Here is a 26314-nt window from a genome sequence, read left to right as displayed (position 1 = left end):
TCAGCAAAACCTTTCATCATCATTTGATCATACCAGACACGACACTTACCAGATGACAATGGCGACAATCTTCAAAACTGCCTCATTCAAACTCTGGCAGAAGTTGACCAAAGCGCTTCCATTGGGTCCCATTCTGCCCAACATTATTCCTGGATTGAAGAGAAAACACAAAAAAATGTATAGATAAATTGATAAATGCATCAGTCACACACCTATTGTGATGCCTTAAACAATGTAAATTTATGTGAATGCCATCTTTTTTTTTTCTCAGCCTTCCTTGTGGGAGCACAACACATTTGAAACTAATTCATACAAAAGTGTGGGTGTGCAAGTCTTCAATTATGCAGTTATACATCTTTATGTATGTGCAATGTGTTACTCTGTGTGTGTGCTGGAGCTAACCACTTACCCATGGTAGCAGAAAAAATGACAATCCCCAGCACATTCATGCCTTCACTGGTGCCAGGTGATGTTTTCATAATGACGTCAGGCGGCGGCGTGAGATCCAGGGAGAAGTTCTGGACGTCTGTGCCATTGTCATCCTGGATGCCGTAGATGTAGACCCTGCGTGTGGTGGTCTCATCCAGGAGCTGGGCCACCGTTGGTTTGGGGATGAGCTCAGGGACTCGCTGGGTTCGATACTTGAAATCAAATTACAACAGTGAGATGACAATGAACGGCGTAAACAGTATTAATCATAATCTTCCATTGAAGATAATAGCACTTTATAGATAGTACAGGTGACAGATGCTAAACTCTGATTTTAACGTTCGTCTCAACAAAGCTGCAGAATGAAACAGAAAATGAGAAATGCTGCTGCCTCAACAGTGAGTATTAAAGAAATGCTTTTTCTGAATAAACTTATTTGCTTTTTTGCCAAAAATTAAATGATAATGTTCATACCACATTTCCTTATGCCAAACATGTCCAGTCAATTAGCTTAGCTTAGCATAAAGACTGGAAACTAGGGGAAAAAGCTAGCCTGGGGCATGTCATTTTTTTTAACTTCACTTTGTAAGATGTAAGATGTTTATTGGGGAGCTTTAGAGATTTATTTTTTGTGACCTTTATTCAGAACCAGGCTAGCTTTCCCTGTTTCCAGTCTTTGTGCTAAGCTAAGCTAACCGACTGTTAGCCTAGCTTCATATTTAGTGTCCACACATGTGAGTGGTATCAATCCTCTCATCTAACTATCAACAAGAAATTTAATAGGCACTGCTGAAATGTCAAACTACTGCGTTAACCTCGGTTCCAAAATATTGCAGCTGTTTGTGTTTTGAACATATGTAACATCCCATTTTTTCGTATCTTTGCCTGAAACATTTTTGCTTACCTGTTGAAAAGTAGCTTGAACCAGGTTGGCTGGAAACATGTTGCTGTGGAAGATAATTTTGAGAAGTGTTTAGGCAAACAAAAATATAAAAATATTGTCTTTCATAGTCAGAAATAATCTCAAAATGCAATGTCACAATGAATAAGAGAACAACTGAACAACATCATTCAGTATAAAGACAGATGTTTTACTGTATCTCTTTAAATTGGGTGTGAAACAGAATGATCGATGTCATGAAAATGTCATGACCCGTGCTGTGCACGCCAGTTTTGTGTTCAAGATTCCCCCTTGTGTGTTGTCTTTGTCTGGTTTTTGTCACATCCTGCTTTATTTTGAAGGTTTATGTTATGTTTCTTTGTGTACTTTACTTCCTGTGTTTTCCCGCCCTTGTGATTGTCTGATGTGTTTCACCTGTGTGTCATTAGTGTTCCTGCCCTGTGTATATAAGTCCGTGTCTTCCCCCCAGTCTTTGTCAGGTCGTTGTCTTCGTCACCTTGCTGTCTGCGTTTGCCTTGCCATAGCTTTCTTTAGCTGTCTTTGTTCACGTCCAGGTCACGTTTCATGTAAGTGTATTCCTAGTGTTGTCTCAGCCATGCCATGTTTCTTGGAAGTGTATTCCTAGTGTCATCTAAGTCATGCCGTGTTTTATGTGCTCGAGTTTATAGTCTTGTCTTAGTCTATAGTCATGCCAGGTTTTATGTAAGAGAGTTTTAGTATTGTCTTAGTCTCTACCCTGGCTCCGTCGTGTTTGCGTGTTTATGTTTTTGTGTTAGTGTGTCGTGTGTGTGTGTTCAATGTTTCCCTGTGAGATCATCGTTCTCTGTATAAGCCCATTTACACTAGTGTGTGTTAGTAGTTTCTGAGTTTTTGTTTTTCTTAACTAAATTTATTTACTTATATCAGTGCCCCCTTGTGTCTGCGTTTGGGTTCAACCCCTTAAAAACCCTGACTTTCCTGACAGAAAACACATGACAGATACAATATGCTCATGGCCACAGAGTACCCTGCAAGGCAAGCTTGTCACTTGCAGGTTTTGATTCTCATGTTGGGTTATATCTACAGTGAGTTTCATGTTGCCTGGGTGGGTTTCCTGCAGGTGCTCCGCCCTTCTCCCACAGTCCAAAGACATGCCTGATTACAGGATCTAAATTGCTCTTAGGTGTTGAGAGTGAATGGTGTGCCTGCAGCCAGATTTCCATCCAAATGTATTGCACATTTTATCCGAACTTCAAGAAAATCTTCATTGAGAGTAGGTGCTGCTAATTCTCCAGTCAGAAAACCATTGAACCAAGGTACAAATGGTTAAAAAATGTAAATGTACAAATGTGGAAAACACGATGGAAATATGACTTGTTCTGTGTATTAATGTGAGGAAGGTTACATCAGATCTGTGTGGACTGATGAGATGTTTTAAGCTGCCAAAACAGCTTTTTTTTTTTTTTCTTCTCAGAGCAGAGACAGCTGATCAGTCATGGGAGTCAAATGGTCATTACATCAGAAATGATGCAGAAAAGGTGTTTCCATCTCCCACTATGTTCATCAACTCTTTTGGAAAAACCTAAAAACCACCTCAAGCGAGCATAAAACTGTTTTGTGAAATTGAGGATGTTTTTAAGTTTTGGCCTGTCCAGCAACCTTTCCTAATGCATAGCTAAAATTCGTGCATAAAAATATTCTGATGGAACAATGACTAATATGTGATGTTGACCTGTCCTGGGGTACTACGTCCCTTGCCCCATGTGAACTGAGATAGGGATCAGTCCCTGCAACCCTGAACAGTTTGGGTAATGGATGAATATATGTATGTATATCCTGTAATCCCTGTAATTTATTTCTTACATAGTTCAGTGATGTCTTTGCTCAGTTCAGATAATAAAATGGGACCAATGCGCACAGCTACTGAGGCTGATGGAACACTATAAGTCCACATGAATCATCATTTCACAGATGAAAAGGGAGCTGTGTCTCCGGTTCAACATACTGAACTGTCCTTGAGAAAAGTACTGAAAAGAAGAGGCACATTGTAAAGCTCTGTGCTATTAAAGTGCTAAATAGAAATACAGTCCATTTTCTGATAATTAACTTAATGCATTAAGCAAAGTGCAAACTAAGAACATAATATTGCAGTAAAACAAGATTAGAATGACGCATACTATAAGTTTTAGAATATGGATTACACAGAAAAAAATAGCTTTGACTCAATTAAAAAAGCTGAAGTATTGATCCCCATTAAATATTTCCATTAACTCCATGAATCTGAAACTGATTTTTAAAGTCAAGGGGAATCTATAAAACAGTATTAAGTCATTTATTTTTGATCTGTTCTGCTCATCAAGTGCAAACGGAAGTCCAGCGTCCTGACGTGTGATGAAGTGTGAAGCTCCCCCTCATGACGCCAGCGGCGCTGCTATGCTTGTTATACCTTGAACCTGCAGGCTGCTGAATAACACACTGCGTAGCAGTCTTCATGCACAGATGAATGTCACAATCACAACCAAATCTGCATTGCATTAGCACTGGCTGTAAATCCCACATCAACGCAGAGCTCAGATCACAATCAGAATTCAAACAGCACATTTCAGATGCAGAGAGATTAGAAGGCATTGTGTTTTACAGCTTGTGCATTCAACAGAGTGACTTAAAAGACATATGGCAAAGATACACAGGGGCAATATGGTGCAACTCAGAGGACTAGAGTGAGCATTGTGCACGGATTTGACCACTTAGCCTCTCAGCAGCCTGTCCTGTGTCTAAGACAGAGCAAAGCAGGCTAATGAACCACTCTGACCCCGGTGCCCCTAATAAATCTAAGTATGCACATATTCATACATTCTGTGGTCATTATGCATGCTTATCACACACACTCACACATGCTCGCGCACACATGCATGACTGCAGACAGTTGGGCCCATTTGTGAGTGTACCAATATAGTATGCCTGCATGATAGATGAAGGCTGTAAAGAAGCTTTGCGAGATAAATCCAAAGCACAGCTGTGCTCTGTAAAACAAACACACACACACAGACACACACACACACGCTGAGATCCCGTGAACGACAGAGCTTCACCTCTGCCACGTTTTCAGGACATAGTTGGATTTCATGCACTTGGCCGGTTGATCACTCCCTTTTTTACATTCTGATGAGTGAGTCATTCAAATTCAATTTATTCTCAGTATGATTTGATTTTGATGTCAAAATTCTCAAATATATTAAAAACAACACCAAAATCAAGAGAGGATGAAAGATAACTACCTTTGAAATGACTGAACTATTGTTATAAAACAGCATCATTAGCTCAGATATCCTGGTGGCGGAGCAGCCCCTCTGCATTACAGGCCTTTGACTTTACCCCACTGACCGACTGTCACACTGACACAGTGGCTCTCAGGGCCTCACTGCCATGTTTGTCACGGCGGGGGCCGACCCAGGTTCACCTCAAACACACCCACTCCATCCTTCAGCAGCGCTAATTAGCTTAGTGCAATAACCCACTGGCACACGAGGCTCCAGGCTTTACACACTGACCTCGAGCATTTCCCCGACTTCAGTCCTCACGAGACAGCACGCAGAGCAAGACATTCACATGCCACAGGTGTTATAACATGCCTTAATGACAGTGCTGTGAATTCATGGCATGAAGTGGCTCTCTCTCACACATCTTCTAGCTTACATACATTTAACCTTGGTGCTTAAAATGAATCTTTCTCTTTAGTCTGCTTTCATTAGTGCTAGAGTCAATATCTGCTCCTTCATGTGCAAATTCACAAAATCCAAAGGAGGCACATTAGCAATATTTCAAGTTCTTTTTATTAAACTTATCTCACATGAATCTATTGAAAATTTAACTTTTAAATGTCTTTTCCATTCTGAGGACCCTCCATTGCCCCAAGACCCAGAAACATGACCTTGTATTTGATTCACAAATATACTTTAGACAGAAGACATGGCAGCCATCTTCCATATACAACAGAGGCTTTATTACATTCCCAGAGAGACACTGGCCTCCAGTGTTTCTGAACTGTGGCCCTTCATAGCCAAGCAGGGCCTAGTCCTTGTCAGAGGTCAGCAGTGCAACCAAAGAGTGACGTTCTCTTGTCACACTGTTCATTTTAATAGTTTCTAGAGTCCTGAAGAGCTTAAACCCTTCAACATCTTACAAACAAAAGCAAACATTAGCGAAAAATCTAAAGAAATAAAGAGAACTTTGGAGTAGCTACACATATTTCTTCTTCTATCCATTCTTAGCACTCATTTTATACTGTCAGTTTACCTTGTGGTCTGCTGGAGGTCCCGACCTCCATTTCTGGATATGTTTGAAAAGTGATATAAAAGTGCAACTCATTGAAAAAGTTGCCTTTTATTTAGTAAGAAATGGCTCTTTGGCAACAACTGATATTTAATCTGCCATCCAGGAGCTTCATAGTTTGTACACAAGTGTAATGGAGTGTCATTAATGTGCTGCATATTCATGCATGTCATGTGCACGTCAGTGTCTTTGTATGTGTGCGTGTGTGAGACAGTGCTGCTTTAGGATGATGACAGTTTCCTCTGAGCCGGCCCACACTGAGCAATAGTGGAGCAAGAGAAGATACGTTACTCTCTCTTACCGAATCAGATCCAGCAGAGCGTCAGCGGAGCTGGTCATTGGCTTCTTGCTGTCCTCAGAGTCCTCCTTCTGAGCGGCTCCACCCGGGTGGATGATGTATACCATGACAATGCCCACAACCACGGCAACAAAGGTGGTCCAGAGGTAGTAGGAGATGGTCATGATGCCCAGGCGGCTGGAGCACTTGGCGTCCAGGGCAGCTAGACCTGACATCAAACTGGTGTATGCAGACACACAAAAGCAGAGACAGAGACAGTGGAGAGACAAAAAGACAGACAGGGAGGCGGAGGTTAACTTTAGAAATCAAAAAGAACACTGTGAAAGAACTGCCTTAATTTTCAGAAGTGGATACTTTGAAGAGAGGTAAAAAAAAATGTTAGCTCATTGACATGCTGCTGCACATGTTCAGCTAACACATTCAGTGTTCATTTGCATTCAAAGTATTAAGCAAAGCAATAAGTGGCACTAAATTGCATAAGCTGCACGGTAATGAATGCATTACCGACTCATAGGTTCCCAAGGTTAAATGAAATTCTATGCCTCTTACTTCTGTCAATTTAGGGAGAAATTCTCTTTGTAAACGTATGGAACAATATACGTCCTTCAAAACAGTGGCACATGTGCATTATGAGGAAAACAAAGCACTGAGATTCAAAAGAAACAGGAGGAAACGTCCCAGGCAGGCTTTAATTTCCAACCATCACCCTAACAACAAACGTCATGTAAACAAACCTTCCATCAAAGCTTCAAATAAGAGCCCTGATCGTGCAGCTTTGACATGATGGCACCACTTAACCAAACTCAATGAGCCATTTTCAAACCAGAGAAGTGCTTTGTTCAAGAAACCGCCTCTGCAGTCTCAGATAAGGCAATCCGTGACGCTGAGAAAGTGACAGACAGAAGAAAGCTTCGCACCGAATGAAACCGTTACCGAAATATGTCTTTGTGTCTCTGACACGTGCTCCTCTTTCTTTCACTTGTGAATGTGAATCTAGCCATTCATAGCTCTGCGCCCCCTCCTCTCTATCACAGAAAGCCTGGGGGAGGGGGATAAACAACTTTAGTCACAAGCATTAGAAACAGAATTTTACCATTTGCATTTAAATAGGCTGCTTCGAATAGATTTTCATTTTCCCTGCGCTGACATGGTGACGCTTGCTGTGAATCTTTTTTGCTTCTCAGCTGCTAAAGGGAAAAAAAAAGTTGCAGGGAGATCTCATATGTGGGACATGTGAGAAGATGTTGAAATGGTGGTGCAGCGGGAGGGTGGAGCCAGTGAGAGGAGAGGGGGAGAGTTGCAGAGATCTTCACTGGGTCTCTTGAGCTGGGGTGACAAGATTTTCTCCTTGTCCAAAATGTAATCTGGCTTGCCTTGGCAAGGGTTTGGATGGGGCTGCTGAGTGTTTCCGTGCAGTCACCGCCTGTGCTCCACCTCATCCTGCATCCTCCTTTTAGCATCTCTGACATGTGCGACAGAGAGCCTCCATCATCTCTCACAGCCGCGCTGAGGATGCAAAGGTGTGTGTGTGTGTGTGTGACAGTCCATTTCTCCATAACCGAGGAGCCCATGCTGATCATCAGAAAGCATTTGATGTCCCCAACCAGAGTTATTATAGTTTTTATTTCTTTCTTAATTTTTGTTTTTAATCCAGTTAGTTAAAGATGGACTTCAAGTGATGGGCTTGTGGCCAAAGAACAGTGGTTCGGACCAATCTGTGTCCTTTGAGAAAGTACTGGCAGATACTGGAGGGCGTGGTTCACATGTGTCAACAGCGAGACGACGCCACTTTTGGTGTGAAAAAAACAATGGCAGCTTCTAAGGAGTTAGCATAGCTGCTGCTATAGCATTATTACATATGTCCTGGGGAATAAAGAAGAACAGCACGTTTCTCAATTGAAGAGATGTTTTTGCTCATCTCCTGAAGCATTTCTTTTGGAGGTGACTGCCCGTTTGTCAGTTTCCAAAGCCACAGCAGCAACAGTCATTTTCTGTCACATAGACTTGCATTAAAAAAAAGTTCAATCTAGGCACAGGATTCAGTGTTTTCACTGTACTGCAGCCACATAACATACGTGCAGCTCCAAAAACGACTCAGGGCTAACACACCTGCAAAAGATCTAAAGCCACTACAGCCATTACAATAAAATGAGCTGGAATGAATTCAAAGCAGTTTTCCAGTCAGAAAGAACGGGCGTAGGCTGCTTTCCACTGATCACAGATTCCTATTCTGAGATCACTGAAGCAAATCCTGGACTGGGCAAGAGGATTTTTGTTGAGACTCCCTTGATAAGTGACTTTAACTTAAAGCAATACTGCAACTTTTGCTCAACTTTTGCAGCCTCCATAAACCAGTGGCTACACCACACCAAGTCCGGCTGCAGCAGCCAAACCCCTGAGGGTGCTGAACTGAGCAACAACGTGTCTGTGGACAGCAGCTTGTAATTTAGTTTCAGAGGTGCTGCTACATGATTTCTTTTACCTTTGGACAGAGCCGTGCTAACTGTTTCCTGTCTTTATGCCAAATTTAGCGAACCTCTTGGCTCTACCTTCGTATCTAACATAGAGGCAGTAATCTAACCAGCTGGACCTCCTGTGGACCCTGCAAAGGACAAGAGCACATGAAGAAGTACATCACGCCCTCTGCGATGTGTCAGGCTTTTCCTTCTCAGGCTGAGGAGAGCTACAGCTCTCCAGAACAATCATTTTCTTTCCTAGAACTGAACAGAAAGCATCACCAGTTCTATAAAATGAGCTCTACCACTCCGTCACACTTCTCTCTACAACGATGCCTTTGAACATTTTGACCAAAAGCATCACTGCAGCTGGACTGTGCCTTTTGCTTTGCTGACGTCTTTTCAGTGAGTTCTGTCATTGGCCACTCCCACAAATGACCCTGAAGTACATTATGATTGTTACCCACAAATTGCTGCCTATGGCTCATGAATCACTCAGACTGAATGTATTAGTGCATAAAAGGGGCTATTATGGAGCCAATAAGTATTAAACAAATGGACGTGTGCTTAATTAGCCAGGATGCAATCACCAACCATCATTATTTGAATTCTCATCACAGATATTACAGAGTGAAGCAAATGGACTTACATGCAAGTATTCCAACCACCCTGTTATTCCCTCTAATAACCAGAATCGCTCTTGAAATTCACTGCCAAAGGTATGAATAAACCTAGCAACCTTTGGTATATCGGACAATGTGCAGCTGCAGCAGTGATAACTAATGTGCTGGACCCGCACTGGTCAGGGATTACACGACCTCCGGCAGGAAAATCAAAACAAGCAGAAAGTAGAGGAGGTGGATTGACGGCAACACAAAGCAACAGTCTTCTGGGAAATGGCAGCCAAACTGTTACATCTGAATTGTCTGGCATTGTATGTCCAGATGTTTGGTGCAGAGTCGACATGACCAGAAACTGCAGCCAGGAGATCAAAATAGGGAAAAAAATTACATTTTACTGCTCCAGGGATTTACCTCATGACCTCCTCCTCCCTCCTCTATGCATATAAATCTGATGATGGTATCACAGTCAGATGCTGAGTTTTTCATGGAATTTTGATGCAACCGTTCTCGTGACATGGCAGCAGATATGACATTAATTAAATTTATGCATCGTTGAAGAGTGTTGTTTTTTTGTCATTTAATTGACAATTCATCAGTTAAACTGAGATGTTTATATGGGTACACCCTTGATCTTTTTTATATGTTCAGTGTTTTATTTATTTACTGCATGGGATAAATGATGGTGATGGCTGAAGAGTGTTTTGATTTGAATTACCCCCACTGACTGGAGAAGGCACATAATCATACATACATCCATATGAACTGACAACCCAGCAGGAAGATAGTACTTCATAATGTATAATGTATAAGTACGCTGTCGTTCTTTCACACCTTCTGCGGGATATTTTCAAATAGAATTTCATTCATGTCTAATACAATGTGGATAGGGCTGAGCGTGAATGTCTTATGAAAGTGTGAAATACTATACAATGTGCTAACCATCAAATGGTTTGACTGCCATTCTTTGCAGTTGTCCACTAGCCATACCAAAACAGCAAAGTCGTGGGCCAGAAAATCAAAACAATAAGCTAAAAGACACTAAAATGCTCACCAGAGCTGGCACGAACTGAAGAGTTAGGTGATAATCACTACAAGCAACCCGCTTTCACACATACATTCACTGTAAAAAAGTCATCAGAGGTTATGGCAAGTGAAGGAAATTCACATTTCAAATAATTGTATCTTTCCTCCTGCTTAGATTTTCTGGGACCCCTTGGTGGGCCATGACCCCAAGGTTGGAAACCAGTGGAGTATGCTGTGTGCATGTATCTAAACATGGCTGTCACCTGGAATGTGTGTGATATACATTTGCAGCAAATGAACGGGGGTTACTGAGGTAGAAACGGCTTTTACATTGATGCAACAAAAACGGAAAGAATTATGAACAGATTGATGCACTTTTTTCTATGCACAAATCCTTTTGGACTGGTGCTTCTCTTTGATGGGAAATTGAATGGACTCTTGATTCTGGACACATTGTGCTTACGCTGAGCTCTCTGTCCTGACGTCTGATACCTGAGTCAAGGTGGGATTACAGCATGTCACCTGCCATGTGCCTCGATCGTGAGGTTTCAAGCACACGTACCAGCAGATCTGCCAGAAGATTTTTGGACCATATGGGGCTTATAGTCCTCCCTGCTGCACCTATGCTGAGCAAGAGCTTTACAGTAATCCTTCGTCCAGATGAAAAAAAAAAAAGAAATAAGGCCGAGGCTCCTTGGAGAGGGGTTATCCATGACATCCATGACATGTGGTGGTCACACTGTAGAGCTCAGGTCATTATAGGCCACATCGATGTTCTGCTTCATGGCAGTTTCACTATTTGATGTGCCAGGATTATTTATAGTGTCTAGATGTCAAATCCATTTATTCCTTGAACATGGAATGCATAGAAAAATTTCCTTCCTTTTTCTATGGAAACTTTCTATGAGAAACTTTAACCACCAGAATAATAATAATAAAAAAAAAAAGACGTGGAATCTCACTACACTGTAATTTAAATGCAACTATTCTGAAAAATCAGGTGCACGCCACTGAAGTTTAATCAGTAGCGTCCGTCATTTACAAGCAGTTCTCAATGACACAGTTGTCACCCTCCTGACAAGAACAAAGTAACCGCCAGTCAATATTCAACACAAGTCATTGTCTGAATATATCGCAACCAGTTCAAATAAAGGTCAGGGCTGGCCAGCATTGTTGCATGTGCTATTAGCAGCATATTCATCTAACCTAAAATATGGGGAAACAGGTTGAAGCCCAGAGGAGCTCTTTTCATTGTTGCTTAGTGAAAAATACTGAGCATGAAATCATACATCATGATCTGAGGCAGAATGTAACATGCATGTAGCAGAAAGGAGTCATCAGTGACATGCATCATGGTGACTGCCGAGAAAAGGAAAGTAGAAATGCCATCCAGGACAAATGGACAAACCAAGGTCATTTTTTGTCAAAGTTAACGGCAGGCCAGTGGGCATAATTTGTGTGGACACGCTCACACTGATGAAAAAAGGCCAATTTCGAGTGTCATTACAGCTACAAACATGCTAAACTGGATGACCTGCAGGGACAAATGTGCTTGGACAAAGTCAATGCTCTTTAGCGGAGTTTGGATGCTCAACCAGCAGCTCTCACAAGACCATATTCTGAATGAAGGACAATGCAAGAAAGTGCAGTTTTTCCCCCTGGTCTGCGACAGACATAACAAATGCTGCACAACTAGCCATTGCTGTGTGTGGGATTACTGCACGGTTTGATATGAGGGAGGAATTGGTGTTTTTGTACGGCATGCACGACACCACCCGAGGAGAGGATTTTTTTGAGCAAGCATAAAACTCCATCAGACATTTGGTGAAAGGAGCTGAAAATATTTGCTACATCGTCTAATGTGGAACCAGCAGATGTACGTCCCAATAATTTAGCATGGCCCTTGGAGGATGTTATAAAAACTCAAATGCCCTTGATAGGAATAAGGCCACCCCCGATCTAAGGAATGAATAAATATTTGATTTAACAAATTAATGGTTTCTCAGATGAGTTTTGTGCTCTTAGTTTGGGTTAGTGTAGTTTTACGGCCGCTGGGGAACTCCTCACTGCCCTGCTGTACTGCTGTGTGTTTATCTGTCTCTCTGTATGTTGAGATTAAGAAAACCAATTCACTTTAAACCTCTTGTTTATCTAACCCTACTACCTGACCTGCCGCGCCAACCAATAAGATCCAGCAGACATCACGTCAGCTCTCTGCTTCCCGGACGGCTAACGTCATCTTGTTTTCTGGCTACATTTTTTTTGTAATTGTTTTGTATTCATTGTTTTGTTCTTCTCAAATTGTCCTGTCAATGATCCGTCTTAAAAATCAAAATCATCCGACATTTACACTTGTAGATGAGTTCACTTTCATATTGATTTGTCAGGGTCAACACGGGTCAAAAGTTCATCAAACTTAAACTTGACGCTAGATGAGAAATGAGAATAACCAAATGCTTCAAAACAAATGCACAAAAAAGGCCACACTAGCTAAAGGTGCAAGCAACATCACTGCACAGAATTTTATCTCTGATGACTGTTAAATGGTCCGACTCAAGAAACAGATGCAGTCCAGAGCTGATCAGACATACATACAATGGACTGCTCGAATTAATCATGAGCAGCAAAAATATCCATAAAAAAAGCAGACTTGGTGAATCATTGTCTTTTGCCTTTGAAATTTTTTTGCCTTTTTTTTCACTGCAAATTTCCAAATCTTGATTTCTGTTCTAGTTTCTAATTGTATTCAGTTTAAAGTTGATTCACATAATCTTACATAATGGTACATTTCTAGTAAAAATATAAAAAAAATTTGCCTTTCGAGTTGAATAAGAATATGAATATACGCTACACTTTACACTTTGGGAAATACTCACCCACACCGCAGTGGCATCGAGCAATGGACCAAATGGCAGCGTTTTGTCCCTTTTGTGGTCGTGAGAAAATTGGCATCTTATCTTTAATGGCACCATATGGAGTACTGAATGAATGATGAAATATGTGTAATATATGTAGGTCATCTTGTTGTACAACCAGAAAAAATAAAGAGGAGACACTTGCAGCCTGACAAACGACCATCACAATGTGTGTCAATCTCACCGAGTCGCTCTGACATCCAGTGAAAAGGGAACGGGGACTTCAATTAATAATCACAGTCCTTTATTCACTCATGCATTTGCACAGTCTGTAGAAAATTAGAAGAAAAAAAAACTAATTTCGCCTCTCTCTTCTTCAGAGAAATATTCACAGGGAATTATCTGCCCTCCAAGCCTAATTGGGAGATCTATCACTGTACAGAAATCAGGCAGCGGCACATCTCACTGTGACGGGCAAATATCGATCCGTACGAAACACATGATTGAAACATCTTCTTCCGTGTGTTATTTAAATCTGAAATCCAAAAACAGCGGAGATGATATGAGTGCCCAATTAATACGAATTTACAGGAAATACATGCTGCTTCAACAAGAACAAATAGACTTGTACATGATTACATATCTGATTCACTATTCAGTGTTTTTATCTTCAGGAGATGTCATGCACCATGTCCAGGACAGTCAGTTGTGTATTTAAATTTCAGCCTGTTTCAAGCCAACTGACATAAAACACCTCCCATTTGCATTCCACACTGTATTTGATTCCTATTTCTCAAAACCTTGCGACACAACCTGCAGGACAGACCCATTCGCATCTGTTTTGCAACACTCAAAGGGTTCAGAGGGTCAAATATAGACAAATAAAGAGATGGATATAGGCTTTCTAATCACAGTGTTGTTATCCATCAAGAAGGACTCATTTACACCTCACTGTATTATGGTGTGGATCAGCCATATGTTTGTGCAAAAGCTGCATATCATTAAACTGTTCTTCACCTTTGACCCTCAGATCTCAGCCAAAGCGTTGGTGAATAAGAGCTTCCAAGGGCTTTATGAAAAATGTTAACGCTGTCTTTAACTAGAAACCACAAAGAAACTGAATAAACATATATTTATTTTTCAAAATGTAGTTCTAATCAATAATTCATTGTGATTACAATCCCAAAAATAAAATACACATGGAACATAAGGAGGCAGTAAGTGGAGTGGCCATTGATTCTGCATGACGCGTTCATGGGATAATCTGGTTTCCGCTTTGGCTGGCGCGCAGATGGCGCTGGGAGGGAAAAAATGGGGACAGGCAGGCTATAGGGCCGGGTCGGATATTCACCCCTAGATAAGCCCTACTGTACCATGCACTGTCAACCAGCCGGTCTGTGCATCCCAGTCGAGATAAACTCTGCTGTCATCAGTGGGCACGGCAGAGGAGAGAGAAAAGCGGGATATCAACCAAGACTGCTGTTGCGTCTGTGACTGGACTGACGTGCATGCCTGCAGAGGGTTGCAAAGACATGCTGCAAATCATCTCAGAGTAGATGAGAGTGGATGGATAGCGATTAATTCAAACACAACAGCTGTGAGGTAACAAGACGTGCCCTCTACCTTCATGATCCATTATTGCCTTTATCGAGTGGCGGCCAGGCACCATGAACGTTGTGTGTGCTGCAGACTCAAAAGGAGCACCGGCAGCTGGGGCCCATCCTCAGAACGTTGAATATTTGCTCTGATTGCTTTTACATTCACCGTGTGCTGAAGTGCTGTGTTGAACATGGCTGAGTCTGGGCCCCTGCTTGCATGAACTGCTTCAGATTAGTTGTAATTAACATCTCTTGGCCTCACGTGCCTCATGTTTGGCAGGAAACCTGCAATGGAGTGATCTCCTGCTCTGAATGTGTGAAACCGCGGGAGGGGACCATGACCATGAATAAATGAGCAAATGCATGCTCTTGGTGCCCTTTGGCTTGTGTGTAAATGTCATAAATAAAGAAAGAGAAACATTCTAGAGACAGACACGGAGCAGAGAGAGAGATAGAGACAGACAGAGAGACAGAGTGAGGGAGGGAGGATTAACTTCTCATCCAGTCTTTGCTGTTGCATGGATTGTAAGTAGCTTATTGCACAAAGCGGCCTGCATGTAACCGGTGCGTTTGCATGATTTGTTTTGGGAGGTTTGTTTTTTTGCGGGCAGGACATCACTGACCTCATGCAGGCAACTAAGAGCTTTGGGCCTAAAATAGTCAGACTGGAGAATCTGGCAGCCTGTGCACTTCTAAGAATGCATGTCATGCTGTACTTCGCACCTACATGAATCAGCCCAGCCAGAGTATTCAGAGCCTTGAGGGACTCCACATGAGAGATCTACAGGGGTAGAGGATGAATATTGGACAATTATTGTCCTGTCTGTGACATAAGAATGAAACCAGTTGAGAGCTGTTCCACAACCCTCCAACCCAATGACATGGGTGGTCTATAAGTGATGTCTGGTCCGCTGTTTAAAAGGCAGTGGAGATCTGAATTAACCAATACTGTGGAGTGACCTCCACTGGCTGCTACAAGGGGATCATCGGTTACCCGCAGGAATGGTAGCAACTGTTGAGAGACTACTTTCAGAAGCTTTGAAAGCAGTCTGAAGTCATTTGGAGTAAGTGGATCAACTGCATATTTGAACCAAGGTGGGACACTCGCAGTAAGATGAGCTGTTAATAACATTGAGAATGTGTAAGCCAATTTTCCCAAAAACCTTGTTCAGCAACTTGGTTGGAACAATATCAAGGCAGCAGGTCGTGGGTTTCATGCCAGAAATGATCGAGCTGGGCCAGAGAAATGGGCTGAGAAATGTGCAGAGTGATCTCAGTCTGATATTTTCAACTTTGTCTGAAAAGAGTCTTTTAAAGTCCTCACAGCTGTTTAGCGAGAGGTCAAAGCAGCGTCTAGCAGGTGGGTTTGTAATAGATTTAATGGCGCTGAATAGCATTCTTCATGGTTATGCCAGCTGTTCTCAATAATCCTCAAAAAGTATTTTGCTCTTGCATCCTTAACTGACAGTTGGTATTTTGTCATGAGATGTTCACTCTGCTTTTATGTAGTCCCTTCAGAAAGGTCATCGAGCCACTGAGAGGATTTTTAATTTGCAAGGTCTCATGTGAGAGGGGCAATTGAGTCTAGAATAAGGCTGCAGGATTGGTTGAAGAGAATGAGCAGTTCGACAGTGTTTAATGGCAACAAGTAGGATTCGGTTTAGCAGGTGGTTGGTGTGGCTCTGACGCACACGTCGGACTAATCATTGATCAGGAGTCAGAATTCTTTGGCAAGCTGTTGAGAAGGACAACAGGCATGAATGGTAAAATCACCAAGTATTAAAACCCTGTTGTGGTTTGGCATAATATCAGATAACAGTTCAGAGAATTCACTGATGAAGGACTTTGATTATAAATCATCTGTAGATCAAGACACAGAGCATAGAGGCCTTACTATTAATTCTGAAGGATAACGATTTGACAGATGTAAACTGGCCAACTGAGACCAGAGAGCAGGACGTGTTCCTGAAAATAACCGCTGACCCACCACCTCGACCAGCGGATCAGGGCTGATTAAAAAAGGCGCCGGGATAGAGTCACCACGGTTTGTCAATGTTTCAGTGATGAAGAACACGTCAAGTTAGTGTTTATAATATCCTGACATATGAAGCACTTATTGGATGAGGACCTCACATTCAATAATCCAAATTTGACTCGATTTGTGTGAGTAGAGACAGATGGTGTTATATAATGAAGACTGAAGATCTTAATATAGAGAAACAAGCTGTTTTTTTTTTAACAAAGTTGTGTTTAAAGCCATGCAGGGGTCTACATTGCAGTTATAGCGACTGTTCCTCATATGAACAGGATTTGCCCACAATAAAGATGCCCCTAGGTCTACAACAACCCCTGAGCCAGATGTGAAGTAGACGGATATGACTGAATTTGTCTTGATACCTTTGATGTGTATATGTAATGTATATGTATATGTAATTACCTTAACTGACATAATCTGAACAAGCTTGTTGTTGGAAAGGTACTTTACAAAATAATAAATGTGAATTTGTTCTGTTCGAACAGTAATTTCCTACATTTCCCAGAAGTTCTTTCCAATAAGCCAACAGTGGGTGTAAAGGCGGGTCAGTGTTTATATAGACAACTGAAGGTGTTTCAGTTCATGAATATTGAGTTGTGTCTATGAACAAAGCTGCACCCTTGGCTCTCTGTAGGCCAACAAACAGGTGGTCACTGAGGACAGCTGACTGGCTCGAGGGTCAGGCTGGCTTTAAAGACTTAAAACGCAAAATAAAAGAAAATCATTCAAAGCAAAAGATGACAAACTACAAAAATTACCCACAGGTATGAGATAATTGTTTTTTTTTTTTTACAGGATTCAGGTGTCCAGGGCAGGTTTTTGCTCTAAGTCAGTGCAGATCCTCAGTGGAAAACACCAGCTGCCACCAGATAGTGAGTGCCTTGTTTTTATCATCAAACACCACAAACACTGTGCAATTAGTGGGTTGCAAAGTATCTCTGAGGCAAGTAAAAGCACTTCAAAACACAGAGCATTCAAAAAGGTCCCCGGCTGCTCAAATGCTGTGATTCGTCTCATTCAGAAGTAGAGGTGAGGTATGTGTGGTCAGCAGGCCTGATTTCTCACATTAATATTAACCACTGCCGGAGGGAGCAGCGCGACATTGTTCTGCTGCGTATCATTTTATGTAGGAGGGGGAGAGTGACTGCAGTGACAATGATACTCGCCCACTGACTACAAATATCTCCCCAATACAGCTCAGTTCAGTTTACTTCAGTTTGGTTCAGTTTATAGATGATAAGTGCCACAAAACTACAGGACATGTAATGTTTTGTGTTTTCTGATGCTCCTTCTCGTTGTTTATCAAAGCCTGACTTTCAGTCTGTAGCACATTCCCGCACTGAAAACCAACCTCCACCGTTGAACCCATTTATCAACATCCACAGCAAGTGTATGACTGTGTTTCTGGAGTGTGTGTGCGTGCACAGCTGTTCTGCTCTTACCTGGACACGACGAGGGGCAAAATTAACATTTTCAACATCCTCATTAGCAGCTCTCCAGGAAACTGGAAGTACTTCACCTCCTGCAAAGTGGCAGAGAAAAACTCATTAAAATAGGATTCTGGCACCAAGTTATCCAACACAAGCAAAATATGTTTTGCAAGTATTTCATTGGTATGGTATTATTCTTGTTCAATAACTATTTACACAACTGGATTTGCTTATTGGATGAAAACAGTTCAAGCACTGCAGGGATCAGTCCTTGGCAACCATGTATTTAGACATATATTACTAAACATTTAACATTATCATATTTATGATGGAGGACTGGAGGATCCTTAGCCCATTCATTCAGTTATTAAATGCACTGGGGACAAACAGTACACTTGTCATTGTCCTGCAAGGTTTTACCTTTTACAAGAGAGAATCAATGGCATTGATACTAATAGGAAGAGGCAAATATGACGCTACAGCCAGCAGTCGACTAGCTTAGCTTAGCACAAAGACAACTTGGTGACATAGCTACCCTGGCTCTGTCTAAAGATAAAAATAAAAACACATTCCAACACCTCTAAAGCTCTTTAATTATGATCTTGTTTATTTAATCTGCACAAAGCAATTTGCTGTCTTTGTGCTAAGCTAGGCTAACCAGCTGGCTTAATATTAACTGTACACACACACAAGAGAGCTATCAGTACTTTTAAAATCTTGCTGCCGTTCTTCAGGCTGATTTTCACAAACAGTAGTGAACGGTTTTCATCATCTGATCAGTATTGTGCTACTGCAAAGATAAGATGCTTAGACTGAAGCCAGACTACAGCCTCCTTTTCTAACTTGTGCTGTAGAAAAAAAAACATTAATGTACATTTAAGATCCGTTGCAGCTCTGAATTCTCAGACAGGTACGAAGCAAAAAAAACAGAAAACACTGTGCAGTGGCTTTCATCGTTCAATTGATTCTGAAATTATCATTGATCCCAACTGACCTTGCTGCACAAAAAAGCGGTTGATCTATTGAAAAGCTATGTGTCACACAGAAGTCATCTTCATCTTCCTGCTGTAGATAAAATCCAAAGTCTCAAACGAACCTTTATGCTCTTTGTCTCTGCAGCGGTCTCCCACAGGACTTTTTTCACCTCTTTAAAATTTCTTTCTCCAGTTTCTTGTCAATAGTACCCATTAGCTTTCAGTAACTGAACAAATATGCCTGTGTGAATGTTTGAGGAAAGGGTCTCCACAGTATATACGTGAGCCTTTTCAAATGATGCCAATAGACCGGATAACAAAAAGAAATCAAAATGAAAGACTATCCTCCCGGACACACACCTTGTCAACATCCAGACACGTGGTCCAAATAATAAACAATCCGTTCTGACCTTTGTGTGTACCTGATATTTTTAATATATCCTCGTTATGCTCTTTGAGATCGGATCGCTGTCCATCAGAGTGAAACCTACACATAAGTAATTTGAGGAGGTGGCAAATGAGCCCCAGGCTCCCTTAAAAAATATCATGTCAGTTTGTCCCAGTTTGCCACAGTACCGGCGTGACTAGATCAATTATGTGTTCTTCCTACAGCATCGTAATTATGTTGTTCCAGGACCGTCACGATGCTGAGATGTCAGAGCTTTGCAAAAAATGGCTGGAAAAACACACACATGGGTTAGTTAGTTAGCCTTTCTAACAAATGGTTAACATTGTGAAACAGACTATTTTAACCCAAGCATGATCTTTTCTGAAGCTAACCAAGCAGTTGTGTTGCTTAAACATAACCAAACTGCAATTCTAACGATGAGTCAACAATAAGCTCGGCATGGGAGACAAAGACCAGTCTCCCAGGTGAATGTCCTGTGCCTGACCCACCTGCTCTGCAGATTTTGTTGCTTTGTGGTCAGTTGCAATGATGGAGCAGCATTAATGATGATGTTGTAGAAACACTGACATTGTGATATCTGATGATAAACCAATAAATCATGTGTCTTACGCGTGGGGCTTGAGCAGTGTTGAACTGTCGCATCTCATTTTGGCGACCATGCTAACGGGTTAGCTTGCCTGAGCTGCACGGCTCAGGTAGCGCGTCCCAGGCCTTAGCAATTGATCAGCTGCGCAGACGAGGGCGATGCAGACCATCACACACAAAGTCATTTCTTACTGTACGTCAGTCATTTCTCACCCGTATTGCTTTTATTTATTTTTCACACATTTCCGTTGAATACCACATCTTTTGCCGCTTTGATGGCACAGAATAGACTAAATTCAAGGCGTGTCTCTTTCAGCCTTCTCACCCGTTCACTCTCTAAATTTAAACAACCTCTAATTAATATTAACATTTCGCATAATGGATGTGAGTAGTTGGTAGAGGCCAATAAAAGTACTGATGAGCTAATCACTGACATTGATTGTGACCATAATTTACTTACTCCTGAATAATAATTTAAAATTCATTATAATCAGAACTGGAGCAATTATATTCCACAGCGCTCTTGAACTGGACACAATGTCAGCTACAGTATTGTACTCTGCATAAAAGTATCAGAGCTGCAGTGTTCTTCTCACAAAGGCAGCTATACGATTAAACGCACATCTATATATGGAAGTGATCAGAAAGTGTGAATAGAATTGCTATGAACGCTGCTGAATGATCTGTGTGTCCTCATCTGTATTCATGCCTGAGGTGTCGCTGCCACAGAAGCTGCTGCATGGAGTTTCACAGCATGTCAGGTTGTCTTTTATCATGTCATATTTCAGTCCTGCGAACAACAAATGACTTTTTCAATTGATTTTCTCAGTGTGTTTTTTTTATATTAAACGTTGTTACTATTGCACGCTGACACGCTTCAGGAAATACTTTCCACCTTTGCAATATATCAAACCTCCAACTCATCAATTATTTATGCATCATGTGTCCACGTGTGTCTTCCTCTTTCTCTTGTCTTATGGGTTTGATTTTAAGCACGCAGGTGTCGGACATCAGAGGTTCCTTAAATGCACCAAAAAGAAAGACAGTCTCTTCTAGCAACTACATAACCATGCAGCAATGAAAAAGCTAATGTAGCTTCGAGCTGCTAGCCTCAAGCAGAGATGAGAAGTGAAACTTCTCACCCCCAGATATTTTTCATTTTCAGACTTGCAGTCTTCAGTCCCACCACATGAGGAAATTCAGATTTCCCACAGCTTTTGTAAAACTTTTTCCACACATGCAGAACTCCACCAGACCTGTAAAGAGAGTTAATATGGAGAGCGAGATTGCTGCGTCTGCTCAGCCTTCAGTTAAATTTACATTCAAGCCCTCAGCTGCGGTTATGGTCTCTGGATGTGGACAGAAAAATGAGTTTTCTTCGTGGAGTCCCTGGGTCCACCGTGACAGGATGATGACCCCCGAACACAGAAAAGTGTTGGAAAACGAATCATCAGAAAATATGTGGCTACACTGAAGCCCACAACCAGGCTTTCAAATGGTTTAGACTTCACAGAGAATTGAGGTTCCGTCAAATAACTGTGTAATACAAAGGTGTTGGTTGTCGTGACAAACACAGCTAACATCCCCCGACCATGCCATTCCTGTGAACAGGCGTTGTTTTGGTTTCCCGGCTTACAGCTTTACTGTTTTGGTTCAGTCTCAACAATCTCATCTCCTCAGCACTGCTTTCAGCCAATCAGCGACCAGCTGGTGAGCATAGTGGAGCATCTAGCAGCCAAACGCAGAGTGAATATTGGCTATTGTCTGGTGGCCTAAACCACAAGACATCCAAAGTGATGGAAATTTCTGTGTCTGCTGCTAATGTAAATATAGACTTTTTTGCCAGCCTGTTTGCCAAAGCAACCGTAAAGGTGATAATACGTCGAAGGCAAAAAAAACAAATTTTTCCAGGTTTTCCAAACAAGCACTCAGCAGACTAATGAAGCAGGTCAAACAGCACAACGTAATAATGGAAATTTTGCATGTAAGTATGAGTTTGAAACGCAGGAAGCGTCTCAGTTAACTCGTCTGTAATGTTGGTGTGAAGTCATATAGAGGATTAAAACTGAAATGAAAATGTTATTGTATCATGATGACAGTGCGGCGTGAGGGGAAAATGCCAGTAGGTGAAGAGTCGGAAATGAAAAAATGAGATTTAAGTACAGCACATCTGTGCGGTGAGATGATGGAGCAATAAAAGCTTTTTGATTCTGTTTTGGAGTGAGAGAGCTTAGGCCAAATGGCTGCTGGAGCGTGTGTGTGTGTGTGTGTGTGTGTGTGTGTGTGTGTGTGTGTGTGTGTGTGGGTGCATCTGTATGTTTTGTGTTGCTGTGAGTCAGTCTGTGAACATAGTATTCAGAGTGTAATTGTGTGTGTGTGTGTGTATTGTCTGTGTGCAGGAAGGACAAGCTGTCGCTGAGTCTAGGCATCTGCTAACAGTGGAACAAACACAGAGGCTGTTTCTGCTGAGGTTTGGTACACACAAACACACACGCACACACACAGAAAGTATATGAGCTGGCCTCATGTACATGTAATGTATGAACAAATAGACAGTTTTAAAAGCATGAAGCGTGTCTGTCCAATATGTGCATCTAGCCTTTAGTGAAATCTTTGTCTGACTCCTTCTGTTATGACCAATAGATACAAGATAATGTAGTGAACTGCAGCTGGGTGGCAGAGCCCAGCTACTTTTTGTCATTTGAGAAAAACAAGTGGACTGTGATTGTTCTGAAAAACATGCTTTGAGCAGCCTGAATACGTACACTGTTCAATGTTTTATGTGAATACATGCTGTAATTTACTTTTTGACATTTCTGTCCTCCATGGCTTTTAAAATTCATTCATTCTCAAGTCTCAATTACTTATGAAAAGACTGTGAAATACTTCTGTATGAAATGTCCTGGACAGATAAAGTTTCCTTGACACTTCTCTGCCATCACTCCTTCTATTGAGACTGCGCACAAAAGGATGAAGATTTTTGTAATGGGCCTGAGCTGAAAGCCAGATATTTCAAGTAACAACTATCTGATATCTGCTCAGCTGTATTGATCGCAAGCTCCAAATCGTGTGGTCCGATCAGTCTGTTAATAAAACTACCCCCCCAAAAAAGAAGCATCTGCAGCTTCAACCACTTTCACATACACACAAAAAGCACCTTTTGATTGTTAGGAAGTATAAGGCACAGATGCATTTCCTGAATACCAAGTGTAAATACATAATGCACAACGGCACACACACCTCTACGCTCAATCTCTGGCTTTCACTTTGCGTGACTGTTCTCACCTTCAGCTCTAATTCACCGCCATCCTTTTTATTCTACGCTACAAATCAAAAACCACTTTTTAATGGTGACAGAAACAAAGATGGGGCAGCAGAGTGCTTCTTTTTAATTATTAAGAATTATTCTGCCCTCTTCAAGGAAGTGAAAACCTCTCCGTGTACGACCTGTAATGGATAAAAACAGTTAGGGCAACCAGTGGACAATCTTCACCTTTTAAAGTGAAGATGAATTGTTAGTCAATCATTTCAATCCACAGCAACTGGCAAAGACTAGAGCTGCTTAGTGTGTTTTACCACGATCAACGAATGAGCTCTGTCAGTATACTTGTTTTGACAGTGTGGCTCTTGGCAAAGTCAGACTGTCAGGCAGTCTGTCACTTTGGTCCAGACTGAAGCAACTCAACAGCTATTGGACGCATTGCTGTGGAAGCTCTGATAATAAAAAAATAGAATAAAAAGATAGATTAGGATTAAGATAATCTAGAGCTCTCACAGTGCAACGGAAAAGAAACTGCAAAACTAACTAGCATCCCATCAGCCAGCTGTTTCTGTTTAGCACTCATTAGCATGGGTTAGCATGCTAGCATACTAACCTGATCTTAAACATTATACCGGCTCATAACATTAGCATGATAGCATTGTCATTGGGAATATGTTAGCTGGCTGATGATAGCTTGAACCACCACTGTAGCTAAGTACAGCCTTGCGAGGCAGCTAGCATGGCTGTAGAGGTTGGAAGGAAATATACGTTCGTTTATATTGGAAAAATTGCTGTCTTTGCCTTCGCACTGTTGTTTGATGGTTTTAGTTTTTTGGGATGTGTCTTGTGGCCTGCATGTTTCAGGTTCCCATGCACAGTTTACATCAGATCCCCTGTTCTCGTTTCCAAGGCCAGACTTGCTGAAGTTATGACAGTGTCTGACTGTGTGTCTCCTTATGATTCAGGCCACCATGAGCACACGTTCCCCCCCCTATGGTCCACAATTCCATTAAATGAAGCTCCAGAAAGTCAGAACTTATTTAATTTTCACTCTTGTATTGTGGTGCGGGTGTGTGTCTATACCAGATAGTGGGAACTAACATGAGGCATTTTGCCAGCTCAGTGACCCTGAACAGATGAGAGTGAAGAAATATATGGAATAAATGCACATTTTCAAGCATTTATTTCCATATGGACTCAGGGAGAACTTGCATCTGCACATACTTCCTGCAGTGATTTAGTGAGACGTAGGAGGATAAAGTGATGTAGCCTTTTGTTCACCGCACTGAGGCTGCGCTGTGAGCTCCGTCAGCAAGTGTTAGTGATGAAAGTTTTGCTCACATGCACAGTGACTCCCCCTAAAAAAAAGACGTGCGCTCCGTATAAAATGGACGACGGCAGTGGTTATCAGAGCAGTGCTGTGCCAGGCACCAGGAGGGTACACATCCCAGGTGCTGCTAGAAATTCATTTGACATGCCTGCTCACACATTAATGGCAACATCTACGCACATCTTACACCATACGTACAAAAGCACACATACTCCCACCAACTCCAACGGGAAAAATGCTAAATTCAGCAATTCTAGCATTTTTTTTCTTTCATTTCTGTCTTACAACAACAAGTGCTTTGGAACTAATCATCGAGCTGCGTGCAGAGACGTTATTTCTCCCTTCATCGGCGGCCTCTTAACATTTTCTGAATTCCAGCTCTCTAATTCTGCTTCCCATTCTGTCTTGTGTGAATTATGTAAGTGAGCACGAATGGTATGTTATTGACTTGATGTCTCTGTGAGTGATTGACGACTAATCTCCCCACCGGCAATCCCTTTCCACAGATGCACTGAGTCTTGCTGAGAGGCTGTGGGCAAGCTGAGCGGCTGATGAGATTCACATTTTAAAAAGCAGAAAACAATTTGGGCATGTCTTTTGCCATTACAATGCACCTGGGGCAGCAGGCGAATTGGCTTTTGGACGAGTCTGAACTTTAATTCCATTCTAACCATTTTCATTCAGTGTTTTTTCTTATTATCTCCTTAACAACAGCCGACCCTGGAGGCTTCTTGAAGCTGTTATTTTTGTCACTTTTTGACTGCAACTCCACCATGAGCAGTGCAGATTAAGAACCTTGGGGTGAAAATGAACAAAGTCTCTTCCTTAATGCATCTGTCCGAGGCACAATTTGATATTCATTACATTGTACCATCATTCACCTTGAGGGTCCAAGTGTGGCCAGTTGCGGTGATGAAACCTACAGTATATCTTGATGTAATCAAAGGTGCTGGTTAATAAAAATAAGGTGAAAGCTTCATCATTTAAAGTGAATGTGTGTAATTTTTGGATTTGACCCTTGATTTTGCGATTATTTGGAATCATGTGTAGGTTAAGGTAAAGGTTGGGGTTGGGCATGTAGTAGTTATGGTGAAGCCTCCAGGGACTCAGTGGGAGTTAATGCAGTGGAAATGTTGGCGTGTAGCACATGAAGTGCTGGTAAAGAGGCGGATGCAGGGAACAGGGCATTAGGTGCAGTCTCTTGTATAAGGAGTTAATGTGCCTGAATCCATCTTGACATTGAACAAAGAAACGGGGTCACACGTAGACACTTGATGGGGGAGATAGGGCAGGCGGGCAGGTGGGTAGGTGGGTGTGAGGGGGAACCAGGGGTCACAATCACCACCGGGCATTTTCAGTAACTGACCTGCTCAGAGAGCTGCTTGCCTCTAAGGAAGAAGCCCAGCAGGCAGCCGATAACCACGGCCAGGACAGACAGGATGAGCAGTCCGTTCTGCTTGCAGACATTCTTCACCCGCCCCCACACTTCATCCAAAGCCACCGCCATCTTCCTCCACCACCTCCTCCTCCCGCTTGTCCTGGTCCTGACTGCAACTTCGTACCCCCCCCTCTGAGAAAACCACCAGAGCAAGCCCCCTCTTGTACCACTTATTCAGCCATATAGAGCCTGGAGGGAAATAACATCCGCCACCGCGCTGGAAGAAATGGCAGAGCGTGTGGATGCAGCAGGTGGGGCGAGATAGATGGATGCAGGCTGATGAAAGAGAAGGTGGGATTGAGAGGGAGGAAGTTTAAAAAAAAAAAAATTTAAAGTCGGTTTGGTGAACAGAGGGGG

The 26314-nt window shown here is 42.0% G+C and overlaps 1 protein-coding gene across 1 annotated transcript in view; it reads right to left on the bottom strand.

The window, feature by feature from the left end:
• slc1a7a (solute carrier family 1 member 7a) overlaps positions 1-26026 on the bottom strand; it is a 31614-nt gene extending 5588 nt beyond the window's left edge. The window contains exons 1-6 of the mRNA XM_041948714.1: positions 25886-26026; positions 17972-18051; positions 5943-6158; positions 1334-1376; positions 410-641; positions 50-149 (exon numbers count right to left, since the gene is read on the bottom strand). Coding sequence (XP_041804648.1) covers positions 50-149; positions 410-641; positions 1334-1376; positions 5943-6158; positions 17972-18051; positions 25886-26026 — 812 coding nt within the window. The remainder of the gene's footprint in view (positions 1-49; positions 150-409; positions 642-1333; positions 1377-5942; positions 6159-17971; positions 18052-25885) is intronic.
• Positions 26027-26314: the final 288 nt, after the last annotated feature.

This window comes from Chelmon rostratus, chromosome 12 (assembly GCF_017976325.1).
Source record: "Chelmon rostratus isolate fCheRos1 chromosome 12, fCheRos1.pri, whole genome shotgun sequence".
Lineage (NCBI taxonomy): Eukaryota > Metazoa > Chordata > Actinopteri > Chaetodontiformes > Chaetodontidae > Chelmon > Chelmon rostratus.
This window is presented reverse-complemented; position numbering and strand designations above follow the sequence as displayed.